The following is a 23,908-nucleotide window of genomic DNA, read 5'->3' as shown; positions in this document are numbered from 1 at the left end:
ATAAAAAGACAGACAAAAGTTATGCTGCATTTAGATGATGGATGCAAAAGAAAGTTGTACCAGTCGGAATAGCGGGACAAGAAAGCAAGGAAGATGGTGCCGGAAAAAGCAAGCCTGCACAATGGTGTGTGTTGCTATAGTGATTTCAGTAAACAATCAGTGCAAATCAACATCCGGTAGAAAACAATGCTATGGCAGACGGCAAAAGTTTCAATATTTTAACTCTGGCGGCAGTCCTGTCTACCGTGGTGGCTGAAGGCATTCACCGCCAGCCCCCAGCGGCATTTAGGTCATTCTCTCATTGAAACCAATGACATCCTGTCTACCGTGGTGGCTGAAGGCATTCACCGCCAGCCCTCAGCGGCATCTGGGTCGTTCTCTCATTGAAACCAATGGCATCCTGTCTACCGTGGTGGCTGAAGGCATTCACCGCCAGCCCTCAGCGGCATCTGGGTCGTTCTCTCATTGAAACCAATGGCATCCTGTCTACCGTGGTGGCTGAAGGCATTCACCGCCAGCCCTCAGCGGCATCTGGGTCGTTCTCTCATTGAAACCAATGGCATCCTGTCTACCGTGGTGGCTGAAGGCATTCACCGCCAGCCCTCAGCGGCATCTGGGTCGTTCTCTCATTGAAACCAATGGCATCCTGTCTACCGTGGTGGCTGAAGGCATTCACCGCCAGCCCCCAGCGGCATTTAGGTCGTTCTCTCATTGAAACCAATGGCATCCTGTCTACCGTGGTGGCTGAAGTCATTCATCGCCAGCCCTCAGCGGCATCTGGGTCGTTCTCTCATTGAAACCAATGGCATCCTGTCTACCGTGGTGGCTGAAGGCATTCACCGCCAGCCCCCAGCGGCATTTAGGTCGTTCTCTCATTGAAACCAATGGCATCCTGTCTACCGTGGTGGCTGAAGTCATTCATCGCCAGCCCTCAGCGGCATCTGGGTCGTTCTCTCATTGAAACCAATGGCATCCTGTCTACCGTGGTGGCTGAAGGCATTCACCGCCATCCCTCAGCGGCATTTAGGTCGTTCTCTCATTGAAATCAATGGCATCCTGTCTACCGTGGTGGCTGAAGGCATTCACCGCCAGCCCCCAGAGGCATCTAGGTCGTTCTCTCATTGAAACCAATGGCATCCTGTTTGCCATCTACCTCGTGCATCTAAACGCAGCATTACTGATAACCAATACTGTAGAAAAACACTAGGCTCAATCCTTTTGTGACTGATATGAATCATCTGTCTGTACAAACCCTAAGACTTCAGTCACTCACTAGTTGAAATCAGCTTTGATTCAATATTTAATCTGCTGACAATCATGACCCTTATTCTAGCACTCAGTCCCTGAATATGAATGAATATGAATGAATATTACTTCCAGTCAATCAGGGGGATCTATATGAAACATGTATATGAAAGCTAGATGACATTGTTTCATTTCTCAGCTACAATAATCTGGTTTAATAGTGGGGAGTTGATGGACAACATGTGTATTGCTCTTTCTCTTTGTTACTTGCTTGTTTACATCCCTGTGGTAGTTTAGAAGCAGCAATACAGGGCAGGGTAGACCCAGATCTCTGCTAGCTGTAATCCGGGGCTCTATGCTGATGTTTGCCCTTGAGAAAGGCACCTACCTGGGACTCCTTCTCATCATCATGCTATTAGAAGCGATTATGGATGAAAGGAGATGTAAGCCATGTCAGTTGAGCAGATGAAGTGGAACTGCAGGGGGTGAATTTATGAATGTAATGTGTGTGATTATGAATGTAATGTGTGTGATTATGAATGTAATGTGTGTCATTATGAATGTAATGTGTGTGATTATGAATGTAATGTGTGTGATTATGAATGTAATGTGTGTGATTATGAATGTAATGTGTGTGTGATTATGAATGTAATGTGTGTGATTATGAATGTAATGTGTGTGATTATGAATGTAATGTGTGTGATTATGAATGTAATGTGTGTGATTATGAATGTAATGTGTGTGATTATGAATGTAATGTGTGTCATTATGAATGTAATGTGTGTGATTATGAATGTAATGTGTGTGATTATGAATGTAATGTGTGTGTGATTATGAATGTAATGTGTGTGATTATGAATGTAATGTGTGTGATTATGAATGTAATGTGTGTGTGATTATGAATGTAATGTGTGTGATTATGAATGTAATGTGTGTGTGATTATGAATGTAATGTGTGTGTGATTATGAATGTAATATGTGTGTGATTATGAATGTAATATGTGTGATTATGAATGTAATGTGTGTGTGATTATGAATGTAATGTGTGTGTGATTATGAGTGTAATGTGTGTGATTATGAATGTAATGTGTGTGATTATGAATGTAATGTGTGTGATTATCAAATCAAATCAAATTTATTTATATAGCCCTTCGTACATCAGCTGATATCTCAAAGTGCTGTACAGAAACCCAGCCTAAAACCCCAAACAGAAAGCAATGCAGGTGTAGAAGCATGGTGGCTAGGAAAAACTCCCTAGAAAGGCCAAAACCTAGGAAGAAACCTAGAGAGGAACCAGGCTATGTGGGGTGGCCAGTCCTCTTCTGGCTGTGCCGGGTGGAGATTATAACAGAACATGGCCAAGATGTTCAAATGTTCATAAATGACCAGCATGGTCGAATAATAAGCAGCAGCACGGTCAGGTGGACTGGGGACAGCAAGGAGTCATCATGTCAGGTAGTCCTGGGGCATGGTCCTAGGGCTCAGGTCCTCCGAGAGAGAGAAAGAAAGAGAGAAGGAGAGAATTAGAGAATGCACACTTAGATTCACACAGGACACCGAATAGGACAGGAGAAGTACTCCAGATATAACAGACTGACCCTAGCCCCCCGACACATAAACTACTGCAGCATAAATACTGGAGGCTGAGACAGGAGGGGTCAGGAGACACTGTGGCCCCATCCGAGGACACCCCCGGACAGGGCCAAACAGGAAGGATATAACCCCACCCACTTTGCCAAAGCACAGCCCCCACACCACTAGAGGGATATCTTCAACCACCAACTTACCATCCTGAGACAAGGCTGAGTATAGCCCACAAAGATCTCCACCATGGCACAACCCAAGGGGGGGCGCCAACCCAGACAGGATGACCACATCAGTGAATCAACCCACTCAGGTGACGCACCCCTTCCAGGGACGGCATGAGAGAGCCCCAGTAAGCCAGTGACTCAGCCCCTGTAATAGGGTTAGAAGCAGAGAATCCCAGTAGAAAGAGGGGAACCGGCCAGGCAGAGACAGCAAGGGCGGTTTGTTGCTCCAGAGCCTTTCCGTTCACCTTCCCACTCCTGGGCCAGACTACACTCAATCATATGACCCACTGAAGAGATGAGTCTTCAGTAAAGACTTAAAGGTTGAGACCGAGTTTGCGTCTCTGACATGGGTAGGCAGACCGTTCCATAAAAATGGAGCTCTATAGGAGAAAGCCCTGCCTCCAGCTGTTTGCTTAGAAATTCTAGGGACAATTAGGAGGCCTGCGTCTTGTGACCGTAGCGTACGTGTAGGTATGTACGGCAGGACCAAATCAGAGCGATAGGTAGCAGTAAAACCTTGAAATCAGCCCTTGCTTTGACAGGAAGCCAGTGTAGGGAGGCTAGTACTGGAGTAATATGATCACATTTTTTGGTTCTAGTCAGGATTCTAGCAGCCGTATTTAGCACTAACTGAAGTTTATTTAGTGCTTTATCCAGGTAGCCGGAAAGTAGAGCATTGCAGTAGTCTAACCTAGAAGTGACAAAAGCATGGATTAATTTTTCTGCATCATTTTTGGACAGAACGTTTCTGATTTTTGCAATGTTACGTAGATGGAAAAAAGCTGTCCTTGAAATGGTCTTGATACGTTCTTCAAAAGAGAGATCAGGGTCCAGAGTAACGCCGAGGTCCTTCACAGTTTTATTTGAGACGACTGTACAACCATTAAGATTAATTGTCAGATTCAACAGAAGATCTCTTTGTTTCTTGGGACCTAGAACAAGCATCTCTGTTTTGTCCGAAAAAAAGTAGAAAGTTTGCAGCCATCCACTTCCTTATGTCTGAAACACATGCTTCTAGCAAGTGCAATTTTGGGGCTCCACCATGTTTCATTGAAATGTACAGCTGTGTGTCATCCGCATAGAAGTGAAAGTTAACATTATGTTTTCGAATAACATCCCCAAGAGGTAAAATATATAGTGAAAACAATAGTGGTCCTAAAACGGAACCTTGAGGAACACCGAAATTTACAGTTGATTTGTCAGAGGACAAACCATTCACAGAGACAAACTGATATCTTTCCGACAGATAAGATCTAAACCAGGCCAGAACTTGTCCGTGTAGACCAATTTGGGTTTCCAATCTCTCCAAAAGAATGTGGTGATCGATGGTATCAAAAGCAGCACTAAGGTCTAGGAGCACGAGGACAGATGCCGAGCCTCGGTCCGATGCCATTAAAATGTCATTTACCACCTTCACAAGTGCCGTCTCAGTGCTATGATGGGGTCTAAAACCAGACTGAAGCATTTCGTATACATTCTTTGTCTTCAGGAAGGCAGTGAGTTGCTGCGCAACAGCCTTTTCTTAAATTTTTGAGAGGAATGGAAGATTCGATATTGGCCGATAGTTTTTTATATTTTCTGGGTCAAGGTTTGGCTTTTTCAAGAGAGGCTTTATTACTGCCACTTTTAGTGAGTTTGGTACACATCCGGTGTAAGCCATGTCAGTTGAGCAGATGAAGTGGAACTGCAGAGGGTGAATTTATGAATGTAATGTGTGTGATTATGAATGTAATGTGTGTGATTATGAATGTAATGTGTGTGATTATGAATGTAATGTGTGTGTGATTATGAATGTAATGTGTGTGATTATGAATGTAATGTGTGTGATTATGAATGTAATGTGTGTGATTATGAATGTAATGTGTGTGTGATTATGAATGTAATGTGTGTGTGTGATTATGAATGTAATGTGTGTGTGATTATGAATGTAATGTGTGTGTGTGATTATGAATGTAATGTGTGTGTGTGATTATGAATGTAATGTGTGTGATTATGAATGTAATGTGTGTGTGTGTGATTATGAATGTAATGTGTGTGTGTGATTATGAATGTAATGTGTGTGTGTGATTATGAATGTAATATGTGTGATTATGAATGTAATGTGTGTGTGTGATTATGAATGTATTGTGTGTGATTATGAATGTAATTTGCATGCAACATCAGCAGGGAGTTAGGGACAGTGAGAAAGGTTGTGTGTGTGTGTGTGTGTGTGCGTGTGTGTGTGTGTGTGTGTGTGTGTGTGTGTGTGTGTGTGTGTGTGTGTGAGAGAGAGAGAGAGAGAAAAAATGCCTCTGATGTGCTAGTGTCCCATAAGAATACTGTGTTAAACACTGTACTGCACACTATACATGTATACATATAAAATGTGTATCTGTAAACAAGAGTATGTAAGCTAAACTAGACGAAATGGTTTGCTTTATAAAGGAATAAAAAGCCACACTTCTCTGTGCGTCCAAGTGTTTTTTCACACCTCTGACTGTATTTGATATTCTTGTTGCCCTCTGATGTTTTGTGTCATTGTTTACTAAGCTGGCATTCCATGCGGTGCGTTATTGTTGTCCATGTTTAGTAACTTCTAACTATTCTCCTTCCCTCTTTCTCCCATATCTCTCCCTTCCCCTCTCTCTTTCTATATCCCTGTAGGCATTCTGGCAGAGGAGGAGCCTGTTCCGTGTGCAGTGTCAGGCCATGGGCGCCAGTGCATGATGAATGGGACTGTGTGTAGAGAGGGATGGCATGGCCCCAACGGTGGCATCACCAACTTTGACAACTTCCTGTTTGCCATGCTTACTGTTTTCCAGTGTATCACCATGGAGGGCTGGACTGATGTTCTCTACTGGGTGAGGCTGCTGCTTCATGAACCACACCCAGCTAGCAACTAGTTAGCCATCTCTACTCACAGTAACACAGAGGTTTCAACAGGGTTAGCTTAGCGTCATCGCTAATACTGGATGAGCTCCAATCAAATCCAACCTATAGAACCTATAACATGTCAGACTAGAGGTCTCCAACTTCTTGGACCCGTACCAAGATGAACCTGGGGCTTTCCCATTCGGAGCTGATATGCATGAATACATTTTTAAAATATAGAAACACGTTCCGAACGGACCCGAGGACAACTAGACTAGTATAGACCTAGTCGGATCCAGACCCGGGTCAAATCCGAGTGAGGGAAGCAGCAGAAAAGTGTTTAAGCTACTTTATTAACCAGAGTTGATAAAGTGTGAGGTAGAGAGAGGTGACGCTCTAGCAGGGGCTGTGCTGTGTGTAGGCTACTGTGAATGTGAGCGAGTGACACAGGGAGGAGGGAGGGAGAGACGACAGAGCAATCAACCAAGCCGGCTTGTGCTATAGTATACTAATAGCTGCCATATCTAGGTTATTTATCATTCAATATGATTACGTAGTACCTGTCTTGACTGTATTAAGTTGGGAGAAGCTAGTTACGCTAGCTAGCTAGGTAGCTAGGCTAATTGATGCTGCACTCGTCCTACACACTTAAACAAACATCAGCTCCATTCAGAATATAAAGTAGCAGCCTACCTGTTCTCGGTTGTCGTAGCCTATCCTTTTTTCTCTCACTTTCTCTATCTCTCACTTTCTCTCTCTCTCACTTTCTCTCTCTCTCACTTTCTCCCTCTCTCTCTCTCTGTCCCCTAACCCTACCGCTGTCCCTGAACCCTGAACCCTGTCCCTGAACCATACCCCTGTCCCTGAACCCTATCCCCTAATCCTACCACTGTCTCTGAACTCTGAACCCTACCTGTGTCCCTGAACCCTATTCCTGTCCCTGAACCCTGAACCATGAACCATACCCCTGTCCCTGAACCGTACCCCTGTCTCTGAACCCTATTCCTGTCCCTGAACCCTGTCCCTGAACCCTATTCATATTCCTGTCCCTGAACCATAACCCTGTCCCTGAACCATACCCCTGTCCCTGAACCCTACCCCTGAACCCTGAACCCTATTCCTGTCCCTGAACCCTAACCCTGAACCCTACCCCTGTCCCTGAACCCTACCCCTGAACCCTACCCCTGAACCCTTTTCCTGTCCCTGAATCCTACCCCTGAACCATACCCCTGTCCCTGAACCCTACCCCTGTCCCTGAACCATACCCCTGAACCCTAACCCTATTCCTGTCCCTGAACCATACCCCTGAACCCTATTCCTGTCCCTGAACCCTACCCCTGAACCATACCCCTGTCCCTGAACCCTATTCCTGTCCCTGAACCCTACCCCTGAACCCTATTCCTGTCCCTGAACCCTACCCCTGAACCCTATTCCTGTCCCTGAACCCTACCCCTGTCCCTGAACCCTATTCCTGTCCCTGAACCCTACCCCTGAACCCTACCCCTGTCCCTGAACCCTATTCCTGCTCCATCTCTTCTTTCCTCTTACTCTCTTGCTTTCTCTTCTCTTCTGTCTGACTCTCCCTCCCGCTCTATCAGTACTGCCCTCTCTTCTTTTCGTTCATGTACCAGTTACCATGGTGATGCGATGCTAATGAAGCCATGGATGGGGTGAAGGTGACAATGCGAGTGGAGGAAAGACGCAGCCACTCAACAGACATGAAAGGGATGGAGTGGGAGCTGAACACAGAGGAGGAATGGAGAGATGATTGGCAGATATTTGACCTCCCCTCCCCTCTATCTATGGTCTGCTCACACATCTATACTCTCCTGTGTGTAGTGTCCTGAGAGACAGATTCTTTATAGCAGTGGTGGGAAATCTTTTCTGCGCTGTGGGTGCAGGATTTTGCTCCAGCCAACTGTAACACAACCTGATTCATAGTCTTCATCAACAAATGAGCTGTGTTACTGTTTTGGGTGAAGTAAAAGCCTGCACACACACTTGTCTTAAAGAGAGAGTCACTGAAAAGAGGAAATAACACAACTTACTTACATACTTGTGTATGTAAACTTCTGACCCACTGGAATTGTGATACAGTGAATTAGAAGTGAAATAATCTGTCTGTAAACAATTGTTGGAAAAATTACTTGCACAAAGTAGATGTCTTAACCGACTTGCCAAAACTATAGTTTGTTAACAAGAAATTTGTGGAGTGGTTGAAAAACTAGTTTTAATGACTCCAACCTAAGTGTATGTAAACTTCCCACTTCAACTGTAGGTGGCTGATCTAGTTTTCCCAGGAACTTCACGATTGTCCTCTAAAGCTAACTGTGACTGTTTTTGTTGTTTCAGATGAATGATGCCATGGGCTTTGAGTTGCCCTGGGTTTACTTCGTCAGTCTGGTCATCTTCGGCTCCTTCTTCGTTCTCAACCTGGTTCTGGGAGTTTTAAGCGGGTAAGACATTAGAATCATCATTGTCCTATATACTGAACATATGCACACATACAGTGCCTTGCGAAAGTATTCGGCCCCCTTGAACTTTGCGACATTTTGCCACATTTCAGGCTTCAAACATAAAGATATAAAACTGTATTTTTTTGTGAAGAATCAACAACAAGTGGGACACAATCATGAAGTGGAACGACATTTATTGGATATTTCAAAAACAAATCAAAAACTGAAAAATTGGGCGTGCAAAATTATTCAGCCCCCTTAAGTTAATACTTTGTAGCGCCACCTTTTGCTGCGATTACAGCTGTAAGTCGCTTGGGGTATGTCTCTATCAGTTTTGCACATCGAGAGACTGACATTTTTTCCCATTCATCCTTGCAAAACAGCTCGAGCTCAGTGAGGTTGGATGGAGAGCATTTGTGAACAGCAGTTTTCAGTTCTTTCCACAGATTCTCGATTTGATTCAGGTCTGGACTTTGACTTGGCCATTCTAACACCTGGATATGTTTATTTTTGAACCATTCCATTGTAGATTTTGCTTTATGTTTTGGATCATTGTCTTGTTGGAAGACAAATCTCCGTCCCAGTCTCAGGTCTTTTGCAGACTCCATCAGGTTTTCTTCCAGAATGGTCCTGTATTTGGCTCCATCCATCTTCCCATCAATTTTAACCATCTTCCCTGTCCCTGCTGAAGAAAAGCAGGCCCAAACCATGATGCTGCCACCACCATGTTTGACAGTGGGGATGGTGTGTTCAGCTGTGTTGCTTTTACGCCAAACATAACGTTTTGCATTGTTGCCAAAAAGTTCAATTTTGGTATCATCTGACCACAGCACCTTCTTCCACATGTTTGGTGTGTCTCCCAGGTGGCTTGTGGCAAACTTGAAACAACACTTTTTATGGATATCTTTAAGAAATGGCTTTCTTCTTGCCACTCTTCCATAAAGGCCAGATTTGTGCAATATACGACTGATTGTTGTCCTATGGACAGAGTCTCCCACCTCAGCTGTAGATCTCTGCAGTTCATCCAGAGTGATCATGGGCCTCTTGGCTGCATCTCTGATCACTCTTCTCCTTGTATTAGCTGAAAGTTTAGAGGGACGGCCAGGTCTTGGTAGATTTGCAGTGGTCTGATACTCCTTCCATTTCAATATTATCGCTTGCACAGTGCTCCTTGGGATGTTTAAAGCTTGGGAAATCTTTTTGTATCCAAATCCGGCTTTAAACTTCTTCACAACAGTATCTCGGGCCTGCCTGGTGTGTTCCTTGTTCTTCATGATGCTCTCTGCGCTTTTAACGGACCTCTGAGACTATCACAGTGCAGGTGCATTTATACGGAGACTTGATTACACACAGGTGGATTGTATTTATCATCATTAGTCATTTAGGTCAACATTGGATCATTCAGAGATCCTCACTGAACTTCTGGAGAGAGTTTGCTGCACTGAAAGTAAAGGGGCTGAATCATTTTGCACGCCCAATTTTTCGTTCCACTTCATGATTGTGTCCCACTTGTTGTTGATTCTTCACAAAAAAATACAGTTTTATATCTTTATGTTTGAAGCCTGAAATGTGGCAAAAGGTCGCAAAGTTCAAGGGGGCCGAATACTTTCGCAAGGCACTGTACACACACACGAGAGTGCACACACAGAAATACACACATAGAGGGAACAGGTTTCTGAGGTTTTGTCTTTGTGTGTGTGTGTCCGTCCACAGAGAGTTTTCCAAGGAGAGAGAGAAGGCCAAGGCTCGTGGAGACTTCCAGAAGCTGAGAGAGAAGCAGCAGCTGGAGGAGGATCTGAAGGGCTACCTGGACTGGATCACTCAGGCCGAGGACATCGACCCTGAGAATGACGAGGAGGGGGACGAGGAGGGGGGAAAACGCATCCGTGAGTCCTCCTACCTCACCACCCCCTTCACATCTCATTCCCCTCTGTTCTCCTACCTCACCACCTCCTTCACATCTCATTCCCCTCTGTTCTCCTACCTCACCACCCCCTTCACATCTCATTCCCCTCTGTTCTCCTACCTCACCACCTCCTTCACATCTCATTCCCCTCTGTTCTCCTACCTCACCACCTCTTTCACATATCATTCCCCTACTGTTCTACCACCTCACCACACCCTTCACATCTCATTCCCCTCTGTTCTCCTACCTCACCACCTCCTTCACATCTCATTCCCCTCTGTTCTCCTACCTCACCACCCCCTTCACATCTCATTCCCCTCTGTTTTCCTACCTCACCACCTCCTTCACATCTCATTCCCCTCTGTTCTCCTACCTCACCACCCCCTTCACATCTCATTCCCCTCTGTTCTCCTACCTCACCACCTCCTTCACATCTCATTCCCCTCTGTTCTCCTACCTCACCACCCCCTTCACATCTCATTCCCCTCTGTTCTCCTACCTCACCACCCCCTTCACATCTCATTCCCCTCTGTTCTCCTACCTCACCACCTCCTTCACATCTCATTCCCCTCTGTTCTCCTACCTCACCACCTCCTTCACATCTCATTCCCCTCTGTTCTCCTACCTCACCACCCCCTTCACATCTCATTCCCCTCTGTTCTCCTACCTCACCACCCCCTTCACATCTCATTCCCCTCTGTTCTCCTACCTCACCACCTCCTTCACATCTCATTCCCCTCTGTTCTCCTACCTCACCACCCCCTTCACATCTCATTCCCCTCTGTTCTCCTACCTCACCACCCCCTTCACATCTCATTCCCCTCTGTTCTCCTACCTCACCTCCTCCTTCACATCTCATTCCCCTCTGTTCTCCTACCTCACCACCCCCTTCACATCTCATTCCCCTCTGTTCTCCTACCTCACCACCCCCTTCACATCTCATTCCCCTCTGTTCTCCTACCTCACCACCCCCTTCACATCTCATTCCCCTCTGTTTTCCTACCTCACCACCTCCTTCACATCTCATTCCCCTCTGTTCTCCTACCTCACCACCCCCTTCACATCTCATTCCCCTCTGTTCTCCTACCTCACCACCCCCTTCACATCTCATTCCCCTCTGTTTTCCTACCTCACCACCTCCTTCACATCTCATTCCCCTCTGTTCTCCTACCTCACCACCCCCTTCACATCTCATTCCCCTCTGTTCTCCTACCTCACCACCCCCTTCACATCTCATTCCCCTCTGTTCTCCTACCTCACCACCCCCTTCACATCTCATTCCCCTCTGTTCTCCTACCTCACCACCTCCTTCACATCTCATTCCCCTCTGTTCTCCTACCTCACCACCCCCTTCACATCTCATTCCCCTCTGTTCTCCTACCTCACCACCTCCTTCACATCTCATTCCCCTACTGTTCTACCACCTCACCACACCCTTCACATCTCATTCCCCTCTGTTCTCCTACCTCACCACCTCCTTCACATCTCATTCCCCTCTGTTCTCCTACCTCACCACCCCCTTCACATCTCATTCCCCTCTGTTCTCCTACCTCACCACCCCCTTCACATCTCATTCCCCTCTGTTCTCCTACCTCACCACCTCCTTCACATCTCATTCCCCTCTGTTCTCCTACCTCACCACCCCCTTCACATCTCATTCCCCTCTGTTCTCCTACCTCACCACCTCCTTCACATATCATTCCCCTACTGTTCTACCACCTCACCACACCCTTCACATCTCATTCCCCTCTGTTCTCCTACCTCACCACCCCCTTCACATCTCATTCCCCTCTGTTTTCCTACCTCACCACCTCCTTCACATCTCATTCCCCTCTGTTCTCCTACCTCACCACCCCCTTCACATCTCATTCCCCTCTGTTCTCCTACCTCACCACCTCCTTCACATCTCATTCCCCTCTGTTCTCCTACCTCACCACCTCCTTCACATCTCATTCCCCTCTGTTCTCCTACCTCACCACCCCCTTCACATCTCATTCCCCTCTGTTCTCCTACCTCACCACCTCCTTCACATCTCTTTCCCCTCTGTTATCCTAACACACCACCCCCTTCACCTCTCATTCCCCTCTGTTGTACTACCTCACCACCTCCTTCACATCTCATTCCCCTCTGTTCTCCTACCTCACCACCTCCTTCACATCTCATTCCCCTCTGTTCTCCTACCTCACCACCCCCTTCACATCTCATTCCCCTCTGTTCTCCTACCTCACCACCCCCTTCACATCTCATTCCCCTCTGTTCTACTTAGGTTTAGATGTTATTAGGATCCCTATTAGCCGACGCCAATGGCGACAGCTAGTCTTACTGGGGTCCGACACAAAGGAGAAGACATACCAAATAAAATACATTACAACTGACATACATTTAGAAGATTAACATGTATTGTGTGTGTTCGTCTATCACTTCCACATACATGTCAGTACATACACACAACAAGTAGGTCACATGGGGGAGAGGCGTGAGGTGTTGCTTTATTTGTTTTTTGAAACCAGGTTTGCGGTTCACTTGTGCTATATAAGATGGAAGGGAGTTCCATTCAATCATGGGTCTGTATAATACTGTATGTTTCCTTTAATTTGTTCTGGACCTGGGGACTGTGAAAAGACCCCTGGTGGCATGTCTGGTAGGATAAGTGTGTGTGTCAGTGCTGTGTGTCAGTTCACTACAACAATTTCTTATAAAAACAACAAGTGATGCAGGACTTGCTTTATGGAGTGTGGTGTCAAAAAAAACAATATCTTTCTCACCGGACAGACCTCTCCCCATCATTACAACCATTGAATCAATATGTTTTGATCCTGAAAGTTTACAATCTATGGTCAAACCAAGTAATTTAGCCCTCTCAACTTGTTCAACAGCCACACCATTCATTACCAGATACAGCTGAGGTCTAGAACTTGTACCAAATACAATGCTCTTAGTTTTAGAGACGTTCAGGACCAGTTCTTTACTGGCCACTAGGGCTGACACCATTTAGTCGACTGGTCGATTGTTTGGTCGATAGGCTGTTGGTCGACCCAGATTTCTTTAGTCGAGCAGTCAACATGTTCTTATTTTTTCATGGTGCACAAGACACCTGTCTGATTCTCAGTGGTCTAATCCACTGCGGAGGCCACGAGGATGGTACTTCACACTAAGATGTGATACTGAAACTGTATATGACTATATTATGTCAAAATAGTGTTGCAAATCTAATATTTTGAATATTATTTTATAACAAATGTGATTTCTCCTGCGTTGGATACAGTCACTGTCCACAGTTCTGAAACTTCATGTTCAGTGCGCCGTAGAATTGTCGCCTTTCCCTATGCATAATAGCAACGTTAAGCAGCATATTGGTGTTGAGAACAATGTGGCGGAGGCTGCAGCGACGTTAGATGAGAACAGCCCTGGCCTTAGTTGTCTAACGAAAGTGAGAGAGAGAGGAAACCCCATCTTAATTAGGTCTATAATCAACAGCCTAACTGTTAAATGTACCTGGCTTTATAAATCATCCATATCTACAGAAATAAGACAGAACCTGCTACTGTTTGAGTGTTTGTTTAATAGCCTACTGATTCTGTGAGCGCCAAGTCTCATGCAACGGAAAAATGTTGGATAAAGCAATTTCACAGCTGCTTTTAATGTTTGCTATGTTGTAATAAAGCCTTAAAAAAATTGTTACAACAGACTGGTGTTACTTTGAATGTATTTAGTGTTGTTTACACTGTTCCAAACAGGCAGAAACAGGATGTCATCTAACAGCACCTGTTTGTCACAGATAATATGCACGCAGCTCTCGCTCCTATACATTCATTCTTTGAAATGCAATCAAGCGTTTTAGTTGTTTTATTTTATTTTGAATTTACCCCTTTTTCTCCCCAATTTCGTGGTATCCAATTGTTAGTAGTTACTGTCTTGTCTCGTCGCTACAACTCCCGTACGGTTTCGGGAGAGACGAAGGTCGAGAGACATGCATCCTCCGAAACACAACCCAACCAAGCCTCACTGCTTCTTAACACAGCGCACATCCAACCCGGAAGCCAGCCGCACCAATGTGTCGGAGGAAACACCATGCACCTGGCGACCTGGTTAGCGTGCACTGCGCCCGGCCCGCCACAGGAGTCGCTAGTGCCCGATGAGACAAGGATATCCCTACTGGCCAACCCCTTCCTAACCCGGACGACGCTAGGCCAATTGTGTGTCGCCCCACGGAACCTCCCGGTCGCGGCCGGCTGCGACAGAGCCTATTAAATAAATATCTCTAAATCCAAAATTTGGCAGAGGTTGAAAAGCCATATCACATAAAAAAATTCAACAACAGGTTATGGTCAATAACATCAAAGGCTGCACTGAACTCTAACAGTACAGCTCCAACAACCTTCTTATATGTTCAACCAATCATCAGTCATTTGTGTCAGCGCAGTGCATGTTGAGTGCTCTTCTCTAAAAGCATACTGAAAGTCATGCTGAAAGTCTACTCTACCCTGTTACCAGCACCTGGCCAGCAGTGTGGTTCAGAGACAGAGACAGAGGTCTAGGTTTTAAACAGGTTGGAAATAAATCTGTTTTTGGAATGCAATAATGGGTGTTTGTTCCCTGTTGGTTTTACCACCTGTTCCTAAGATGTTATGTCACTGAATCATATTGCTATTGATCCCAGGACTTCCTGAGAAATTGTTATCATTCTGGGTAAACCAAATGAAAGTGAATGTCATGTCTGCTGCTTCAGCCGTAACACACACACACACACACACACACACACACACACACACACACACACACACACACACACACACACACACACACACACACACACACACACACACACACACATGATCTCACACGCACACACACACACAGACACACACACACAGGAATGATGATGATATGACTTCAATGGAAGAAAGAGACAGTAATCCAAATCCTCTTTATGTAAGCGTGTGCAGCATGATGCATGACGACACAGCGCTTCCTGTTGGGATGAGACATTTGCTATTGTAGGTACTCTATTTATACAGAAGTAAGTGGACAGCCCTTCAAATTTGTGGATCTGGCTATTTCAGCCACACGTGTTGCTGACAGGTGTATAAAATTGAGCACCCAGCCATTCAATCTCCATAGACAAACATTGGCAGTAGAATGGCCTTACTAAAGAGCTCAGTGACTTTCAACGTGGCACCTTCATAGGATGCCGCCATTCCAACAAGTCAGTTCGTCAAATTTCTGCCCTGCTAGAGCTGCCCAGGTCAACTGTAAGTGCTGTTATTGTGAAGTGGAAATTATCTAGGAGCAACTACTGCTCGGCTGCAAAGTGATAGGCCACACAAACTCACAGAATGGGACCGCTGAGTGCTGAAGCTCGTATAAATCCTCTGTCCTCGGTTGCAACACTCAATACCGAGTTCCAAACTGCCTCTGGAAGCAACGTCAGCACAATAACTGTTTGTCGGGAGCTTCATGAAATGGGTTTCCATGGCCGAGCAGCCACACACAAGCCTAAGATCACCATGCGCAATGCCAATGCTAGAGTGGTGTAAAGCTCACCGCCATTGGACTCTGGAGCAGTGGAAACATGTTCTCTGGAGTGATGAATCACGCTTCCCCATCTGGCAGTCCGACGGCCAAATCTGGGTTTGGCGGATACCAGGACAACACTACCTGCCCCAATGCATAGTGCCAACTGTAAAGTTTGGTGGAGGAGGAATAATGGTCCTGGGCTGTTTTTCATGTTTCGGGCTAAGCCCCTTAGTTCCAGTGAAGGGAAATCTTAACGCTACATCTTACAATGACATTCTAGATGATTCTGTGCTTCCAACTTTATGGGAACATTTTGGGGAAGGCCCTTTTCTGTTTCAGCATGTCAATGCCCCCGTGCACAAAGCGAGATCCAATCAGAAATGGTTTGTCGAGATTGGTGTGGAAGAACTTGACTGGCCTGCACAGAGCCCTGACCTAAACTCCATTGAACTCCTTTGGGAGGAATTGGAACGCCGACTGCAAGCCAGTCCTAATTGCCCAACCTCACTAACGCTCTTGTGGCTGAACGGAAGCAAGTCCCCGCAGCAATGTTCCAGCATCTAGTGGAAAGCCTTCGCAGAAGAGTTGAGGCTGTTATAGCAGCAAAGGTGGGACCAACTCCATATTAATGCCCATCATAGTGTATGTTGACTGACTGACTGACAGACTGTGTATGCATACATGGATGCACGTTTTAGTGTGCAGAGAGAGAGAGAGAGAGAGAGAGATATTGGCTGTAGTATCCATCTCATCTGGGCAATTTTTAGTAGACATAATAGGCACATCAGTGATGCTATTGTTCTATTTTTGTCTCCCCCGTCATTAACTGTAAAGCCTGGGAGATCTAGAGAGTTAGACTAATGCATGCCGGTAGGTTTGAGTGCCTCATCTACGGTATCAGCAGTACTCTCACTATTGGGCTCTACAATACAAAATATGTATTGATGTGCTGTTTCTCATTTAGTTTGTATGGGACATTAGTTGAGCTGGTTGCTACTGTAAACAAACACAGTAAATACTATGGCAGTGTCTTATCAGGATCAGGATAACCCAAACAAAGTCCATCCTCAATAATGGAATGTTTCATTTCAGATAGTGTATTTATACATGTTCAGTAGCAGTGTTGCAAATGCTTTGGCTTACAGCCAGTGAAAGTAATGTGAATGGGGGTTCTTGGCAAACATGACTCAGTGGTAGAATCCCTTGAGGCCTTGAGGTGTCTGTGTGAGTCTGTTTAAAAAGAGATGATTGTGCCTCCCGAGTGGCGCAGTGGTCTAAGACACTGCATCGCAGAGCTAGCCGTGCCAGTAGAGATTCTGGTTTTGAGTCAAGGCTCTGTTGCGGCCGGCCGCGACCGGGAGACCCATGGGGCGGCGCACAATTGGCCCAGCGTCGTCCGGGTTAGGGGAGGGTTTATCCCATCACTCACTAGCGACTCCTATGGCGGGCCGGGCGCAGTGCATGCTGACACGGTAGCCAGGTGTACGGTGTGTTTCCTCTGACACATTGGTGCGGCTGGCTTCTGTGTTAAGTGGGCATTGTGTTAAGAAGCAGTGCGGCTTGGTTGGGTTGTCTTTCGGAGGACGCACGGCTCTCTACCTTCGCCTCTCCTGAGTCCGTACGAGAGTTGCAGCGATGAGACAACCCCCCCCCCCCCCCCCCCGCTCCCACTGCTCTGCCTGGCACTGCCGCAACCCTAGCTCCAGCCATCTATCTACCCACTGGTTTTTAGGTCACCACAGAAAGCTTTATTAGGGCATATCTGTGTAGAGTATAATCTGTCACTGTTGTTAGATTATTAGACCCCTCTATGTCAGTTGTCTATGTGTGGTGTCTAGGTACCATACTTTACCAACCCTCTTTCCTTAATGTACATGTTTTAATATACGTAGAGTTCAACTCTGTGTGGCCCACTAGCTGCTACTAATAGATGTCCTTCTTCTTCTTCTCTCCTCTGCTCTACAACTGCTTCTTCTTATCTCCTTCTTTCATGCCTTCCAGTTATTGGCTTCTCTTCTCTTTTTTCTCTTATGTTTTGTTTAGTGCTTCTCTAGCCTCTTCCTAACTGCTTATATAGTAGTAGAGATCCGTTCTCGCTTGTTCTCTACTGACTCACTGCTCCCTCTGCTGTCTAAATGTATGTACTGCATGCCTTTAAAACACCAAGGCGTGACACTGGCTGACCTAACGGAGAAGAAGAAAGGGAAGTTTGGCTGGTTCAGTCAGTCCACAGAGACACAGGGTAAATTGGGTTGTGTGTGTGTGTGTTTTGCCCTCCCTCCTTTGCTTGCTTGTGCTTTGCTACTAGTTTGATGTGTTCTTGTCCAATTGTTGTGTTCAATCCTCTCTACAACTACTCTTCATTTCACTCAATCAGCCTCTTCATTAGATCTGTGTCCTCATGTCCTGACTCTTTGGTAAAGTAGGACAAGATTTGTGAATCAAACATCAGTATTTTGAGACACAACCAGCAGGTTTAAGGCTTCTAGAGGTTACGAGAGGTCATGTGCATGTTGTACTGTAGCTAGAACTCTCCGGAACTGGACCATAAGTGAATAAGGGAAATATTGTCTGCAAATGTAAACACATTGATATGTTGACTATGGAAAGGGTATGCATATTTGTAAACAATCAAAACAGATAGATTGCCTTGTAGACATGCATTGTGGGGTCATTTTGAGTCATTCATTGCCATTTCTTTTATTTAGTTCATTTTTATAAGCCTTGTTTTTTTTACTCCATTCCTGTGCACTGTGATTTGGATTTTTCCTTGAGATATTTTGTGGAGTACTTTTGACCTTGTACTTACTTATTCATAAGGTTTGTACAGCATCTGCACAGATCCACTACTAGCATAACGTTTCTAACCCTATCAGAAACCACACTATTGTTATCCCATTCACATAGTAAACAGCATGGATGATCTCTGCAGCTGCTGCAATCAGCCCTCTGTATTCTGACAGCCAATGATGGTCCCCAAAGAGCCCTATACTGAATGATGAGGATATGAAATCATGCCATGTTTACTAGATTTAAACTACCCAAAACACTCAGGCATAAGTAGGATTGGGTTGGCTACTTGTTAAATGTAATCTGTTGCAGTTACCTGTCCAAAATTGTAATCAGTAATGTAACTTTTGGATTACCCGAACTCAGTAACGTAATCTGATCACTTTTGGTTACTTTTGGATTACTTTCCCCTTAAAAGGCATTAGAGAGAGACAAAAAGGATCCATCAAACGCATTTGACGTGTCATCCTAGTGTTCTCTGACTTGTGGTCAAACCTTTTTCAATGCTGAATTGAATGTCATTGAGAAAACAGAAAGGTGTCATAATGTTTTTTTTTCACAAACATCCTTTCTGAATTTAAATGCAATCCAAGAAGTAATCATCTATTTTTTCAAAAGTATCTGTAATCTGATTACAATATTTTTGCTGGTAACGTAACGGATTACAGCCTTTTAAAAATCAGATCACATGTAATCAGTTACTCCCCAAACCTGATCATAAGGGTTCTTTAGGTTGGAAAGTCAGAGCCATAGTTCGACTGGATCTCACCTTACTTCCTGTGTTTGTGTGATGTCACAGCAAGCAAGCCCGCCAGCGAGACAGAGTCTGTGAACACTGACAACCCCAACGGAGAGGACGAAAAGGCTAACTGCTGTGGACCACTCTGGTGAGTCTGTCTGTCTCTGTCTGTCTGTCAAGGTGCAAGGTTTCTTTCTACCTGAATAGACTTAAAAAGCTTCTGTAATACGTCATTCATGCAAATGGAATTAACAATATGATTCTTCATTTCTTCAGTCAGAAAATTATCAAATCAAAGTACAGGTCAGTCCTCTGTCAGTACTATGTGTCATTAGTTGTTTTGCATGGCCCTGATGCACATTGTGGAAATTCATCGTCACTCGCTTGTGTTTTTCCCACACACACACTCTGTCCATCCTGATCAGTCACTGCACTCCTGCTGATGTCCTCTTCATCATCTTCATCATCCTCACCATGTCTGCATTTTGTTTAGTCTGTGACCCTGACATTGTTTAAGATATTCTGTCTAACATGCATGATTTCATTCCAGTTCACAATTAACTTGTTCATGAAATCCTGTGATGATCAACCAGTATGTAACACAACTTCCTGATTCGAGTCAGATTGTGACATCATTTCCTCTCTCTTGAAGTCGGCGATGGCGTCGCTGGAACCGGTTCTGCCGCAGGAAGTGTCGTGTTGCCGTGAAGTCAGTGTCTTTCTATTGGCTGGTGATCATCCTGGTGTTTCTCAACACACTCACCATCTCCTCAGAGCACTACAACCAGCCTGACTGGCTCACGGAAGTACAGGGTGGGTAGAGGGTCAAAATGTTATTTCCCAATCACGTAGTTTTAGCATAATGTGTACTTTACAGTGTCTTTCTCAGAAACCCACAGGATACTTGCTATGTTATCCTTGAATCTTACAATCTACAATGCCATTGTACTACAGTAGTGCCCTTGATAATCAGACAATACCTATGACTTACCCAGCTACTGTATCTGCTGCATACAGTAACCCTTCCTACCAGATCCTAATAGCAGTGATCTTTATAACTGGAAAATGTTGTACTGTAATGTCTACATGCTGATGTCCGCTGCTCTCCAGATGTGGCCAACAAGGTTCTGCTGGCTCTGTTTACGTGTGAGATGCTGGTGAAGATGTATAGTCTGGGCCTGCAGGCCTACTTCGTGTCTCTGTTCAACCGCTTCGACTGCTTCGTGGTGTGTGGCGGCATCGTGGAGACCATCCTGGTGGAGCTGGCCATCATGTCTCCCCTGGGCATCTCTGTGTTCCGCTGTGTCCGTCTGCTACGCATCTTCAAGGTCACACGGTGAGACTGGGAGACTTCAGGAGAGGCTGGACATAGACTGACGTGGTGGAGGTGTAATTTTGGCAAAATGTTTACCTCTGTGATACATTCACGTCACATCTCTTTCTTTGCTCACTGGTTTTGATGCATCATATACTGTTGGAAGAATGTTTATCAGTCTCTCGGTATGTGTGCTTGCATGCTTGCGTATGGGTTGTTTGTGCATTCATCTTGACCTTCTCTTTCTCTCTCTGCCCTGTAGCCACTGGGCATCTCTCAGCAACCTGGTAGCATCGCTGCTCAACTCCATGAAGTCCATCGCCTCCCTCCTGCTCCTGCTCTTCCTCTTCATCATCATCTTCTCTCTGTTGGGCATGCAGCTCTTCGGCGGCAAGTTCAACTTCGACGAGACGATAACTAAGAGGAGCACCTTCGACAACTTCCCCCAGGCACTACTCACAGTGTTTCAGGTAGGACGACTCTACCTGTTCCTGGCTTCTCTCACAATGATTATTGACATAATGAAAATGTGATGACGTTATAATGGCGTTGTAATAATGTTGTGTTATGACGTTGTGATAACATTGTGATATGACGTTGTGGTAACATTGTGATATGACGTTGTGATAACATTGTGATGACTTGTAATAATGTAATAGTAATATTGCAATAATGCCGTGATGGCGTTGTACTAAAGTTGGGATGACGTTGTGTTACACTGTGTTGTGTGACTCAGATCCTGACAGGCGAGGATTGGAATGCTGTGATGTATGACGGCATCATGGCGTACGGTGGACCCTTCTCCTCAGGCATGGTCGTCTGCATCTACTTCATCATCCTCTTTGTCTGTGGAAACTGTATCCTGTTTTTAAAACATGTAGAACACATGGCTTCAGCTGCCCCTAGTCATATAGCATTTAGATCAGTATTATCCACTGGTTCAAGAGAGACGCAATACTTGCCGGCTTTTGTTCCACCCCAGCACTAACCCATTTGACTCAGCTAGTCATGATGAGTTGATGAGTAGTTTCTTTGTTTGTTGAATCAAATATGTTAGTTCTGAGCTGGAACAATAGCCGGTACACATTGCTAGCCCACAGGATCAGGAGTGTAGAACAGTGCATTACACTCAAACGTTAGGTCAATGTTGTATCTCCGTTGCCCTTAAGTCCAGTTTGTAATCAGACATCCTGCTGAACGTCTTCTTGGCCATCGCCGTTGACAACCTGGCAGATGCAGAGAGCCTGAACACAGCCCAAAAGGAGGAAGAGGAGGAGAAGGAGAGGAAGAAGAGTGCCAGGTAATGTCAGCACTGTCTTACTGAAAGAGAGGATGGTCTGTGTTTTTCTGTTGTTCCTCCTGACCCGTCGGGATGTTGTCTTGTGTTTGGGCTCTTTTTTTTCCAGAGATGACACTGATAAGATGGAGGAGCTGAAACCTGAGGACCAGGATGGGGATCTCAAGGTAATCGGAGTAGCTTTTAGATTGGGGTTTTAGAAAGTCAGAGAAGAGCAATCCATAACCACACAGAGGCACCATTAGACAAAATATTTTGTAATGGTGGCCCACTTAGAATGATAAATTCTAAATAAATAAATTTTAAATAATTATAGGCCAATCTCAAAGCGGTCACCCCTGGTGAAAATACTTGAAACCCTTGTGAGTGAACAGCTAAAAGAGTTTTTATTTACTAACTCTATTTTATCAATGTACCAATCGGGCTTCAGGGAGTAGCATAGCACAATTACAGCAGCCATGAAGGTTTTAAATGATATCACTGAAGCCATTGACAAAAAACAGCACTGTGTCTCACTTTTTATTGCTCTCTCTAAGGCTTTTGATACAGTTGATCATGCTATACTGAGGCAGAGATTGTCAAGTGTAGGTCTTTCAGAGCATGCAGTTGCATGGTTTGCTAACTATCTGTCTGATAGAACTCAGTGCTCTCAATTTGATGGGCTTATGTCTGTTAAATTGTCTGTCTTTAATGGCGTGCCCCAAGGCTCTGTACTTGGTCCTCTCTTATTCACTATTTATATAAATAAAGACAAAAATGTCCAAAATGCACAACTTCATTTTTATGCTGATGATACTGTTATTTACTGTTGTGCCTTGTCTCTTACAAAAGCTTTCCAGAACTTGCAAACTGCATTTTATACTGTTCAACATACCTTGTGTCAATTGAAGCTTATCCTCAATACTGACAAAACTAAACTAATAGTGTTTTCTAAAGCAAGAAATAGACCTCTGAACCTTTCACCTATTACTACCTGTCAGGGCAAGGAGATTGAGGCTGTAACCTCATATAAATATCTTGGAATTTTAATTGATGACGGCCTCTCTTTTAAATTGCATATTCAACAACTTACAATAAAATTTCAGCTGAAATTGGGATTTTATTTTAGGAATAAGGCCTTTTCTTTTGAAGCCAGAAGGTGGCTAGTATCAGCTACATTTATGCCTTTACTAGACTATGGGGATATTTTATATATGAATGCTTCCGCTCAGTGTTTGAGATCAATTGACACCCTTTACCATGACACTTTGAGATTCATTTTAAACTGCAAAACCCTTACGCACCACTGCACTTTGTATACCAGGGTTGGCTGGCCTTCTCTAGTCACTTGTAGGCTCAGTCACTGGTATACTTTTATTTACAAAGCCATTTTGGGTTTACTACCTTTTTATTTGGGCATTTTTATTGTTGAGAAATGGGGTGGGTACTCTCTTCGTTCGCAGGACTTTATCCTGCTAACTGTTCCAAATGTCCCAACTGAATTTGGTAAAAGGGCTTTTATTGTACTCTGCGCCATCGCCTTACAAAATACTTTTAAACTGGAAGAACTTGTCCCGATTGGTATTTTTAAATCACAGATGAATGATCTTGAGACTGATTCCCTGACCTGTCAATGCTTTTAATTTGCTGTTTTTGATTTTGTTATACTCTTGTGAATTCTATGGTTTTTACTAGATTACTTGTAGTTTTTCATGTTGTTTGTCTGTAATTTTTGTAATGACTTGGTGCTGCCTATCTTGGCCAGGATGCTCTTGAAAAAGAGATTTTAAATCTCAATGAGCCCTTCCTGGTTAAATAAAGGTTAAATAAAACAATAAAATAAAATGATACAGTGAGTTAAAACCATATGGCATTCATAACAGTACAGATACACTGCTGATATGTTATTTGTGTCTTGATGAATGTAGGTTCCACTGGAGGAGGAAGAGGAGAAGGAGCCGTATCCCACTCCAGACACTCCAGGTAACCTAATCTGTTCTGAG

General features: G+C 44.7%; 1 protein-coding gene across 1 annotated transcript in view; it reads left to right on the top strand.

The window, feature by feature from the left end:
* The window catches only part of LOC139368732 (voltage-dependent L-type calcium channel subunit alpha-1D-like), a 119,241-nt gene that overhangs the window by 52,504 nt on the left and 42,829 nt on the right, over nt 1-23,908 (top strand). The window contains exons 7-18 of the mRNA XM_071108028.1: nt 5,700-5,896; nt 8,259-8,362; nt 10,076-10,248; nt 19,375-19,462; nt 19,591-19,617; nt 19,967-20,127; nt 20,425-20,650; nt 20,892-21,099; nt 21,366-21,486; nt 21,815-21,929; nt 22,036-22,093; nt 23,834-23,888. Coding sequence (XP_070964129.1) covers nt 5,700-5,896; nt 8,259-8,362; nt 10,076-10,248; nt 19,375-19,462; nt 19,591-19,617; nt 19,967-20,127; nt 20,425-20,650; nt 20,892-21,099; nt 21,366-21,486; nt 21,815-21,929; nt 22,036-22,093; nt 23,834-23,888 — 1,533 coding nt within the window. The remainder of the gene's footprint in view (nt 1-5,699; nt 5,897-8,258; nt 8,363-10,075; nt 10,249-19,374; nt 19,463-19,590; nt 19,618-19,966; nt 20,128-20,424; nt 20,651-20,891; nt 21,100-21,365; nt 21,487-21,814; nt 21,930-22,035; nt 22,094-23,833; nt 23,889-23,908) is intronic.

Source organism: Oncorhynchus clarkii, chromosome 16 (assembly GCF_045791955.1).
Source record: "Oncorhynchus clarkii lewisi isolate Uvic-CL-2024 chromosome 16, UVic_Ocla_1.0, whole genome shotgun sequence".
Taxonomy (NCBI): Eukaryota; Metazoa; Chordata; class Actinopteri; order Salmoniformes; family Salmonidae; genus Oncorhynchus; species Oncorhynchus clarkii.
This window is presented reverse-complemented; position numbering and strand designations above follow the sequence as displayed.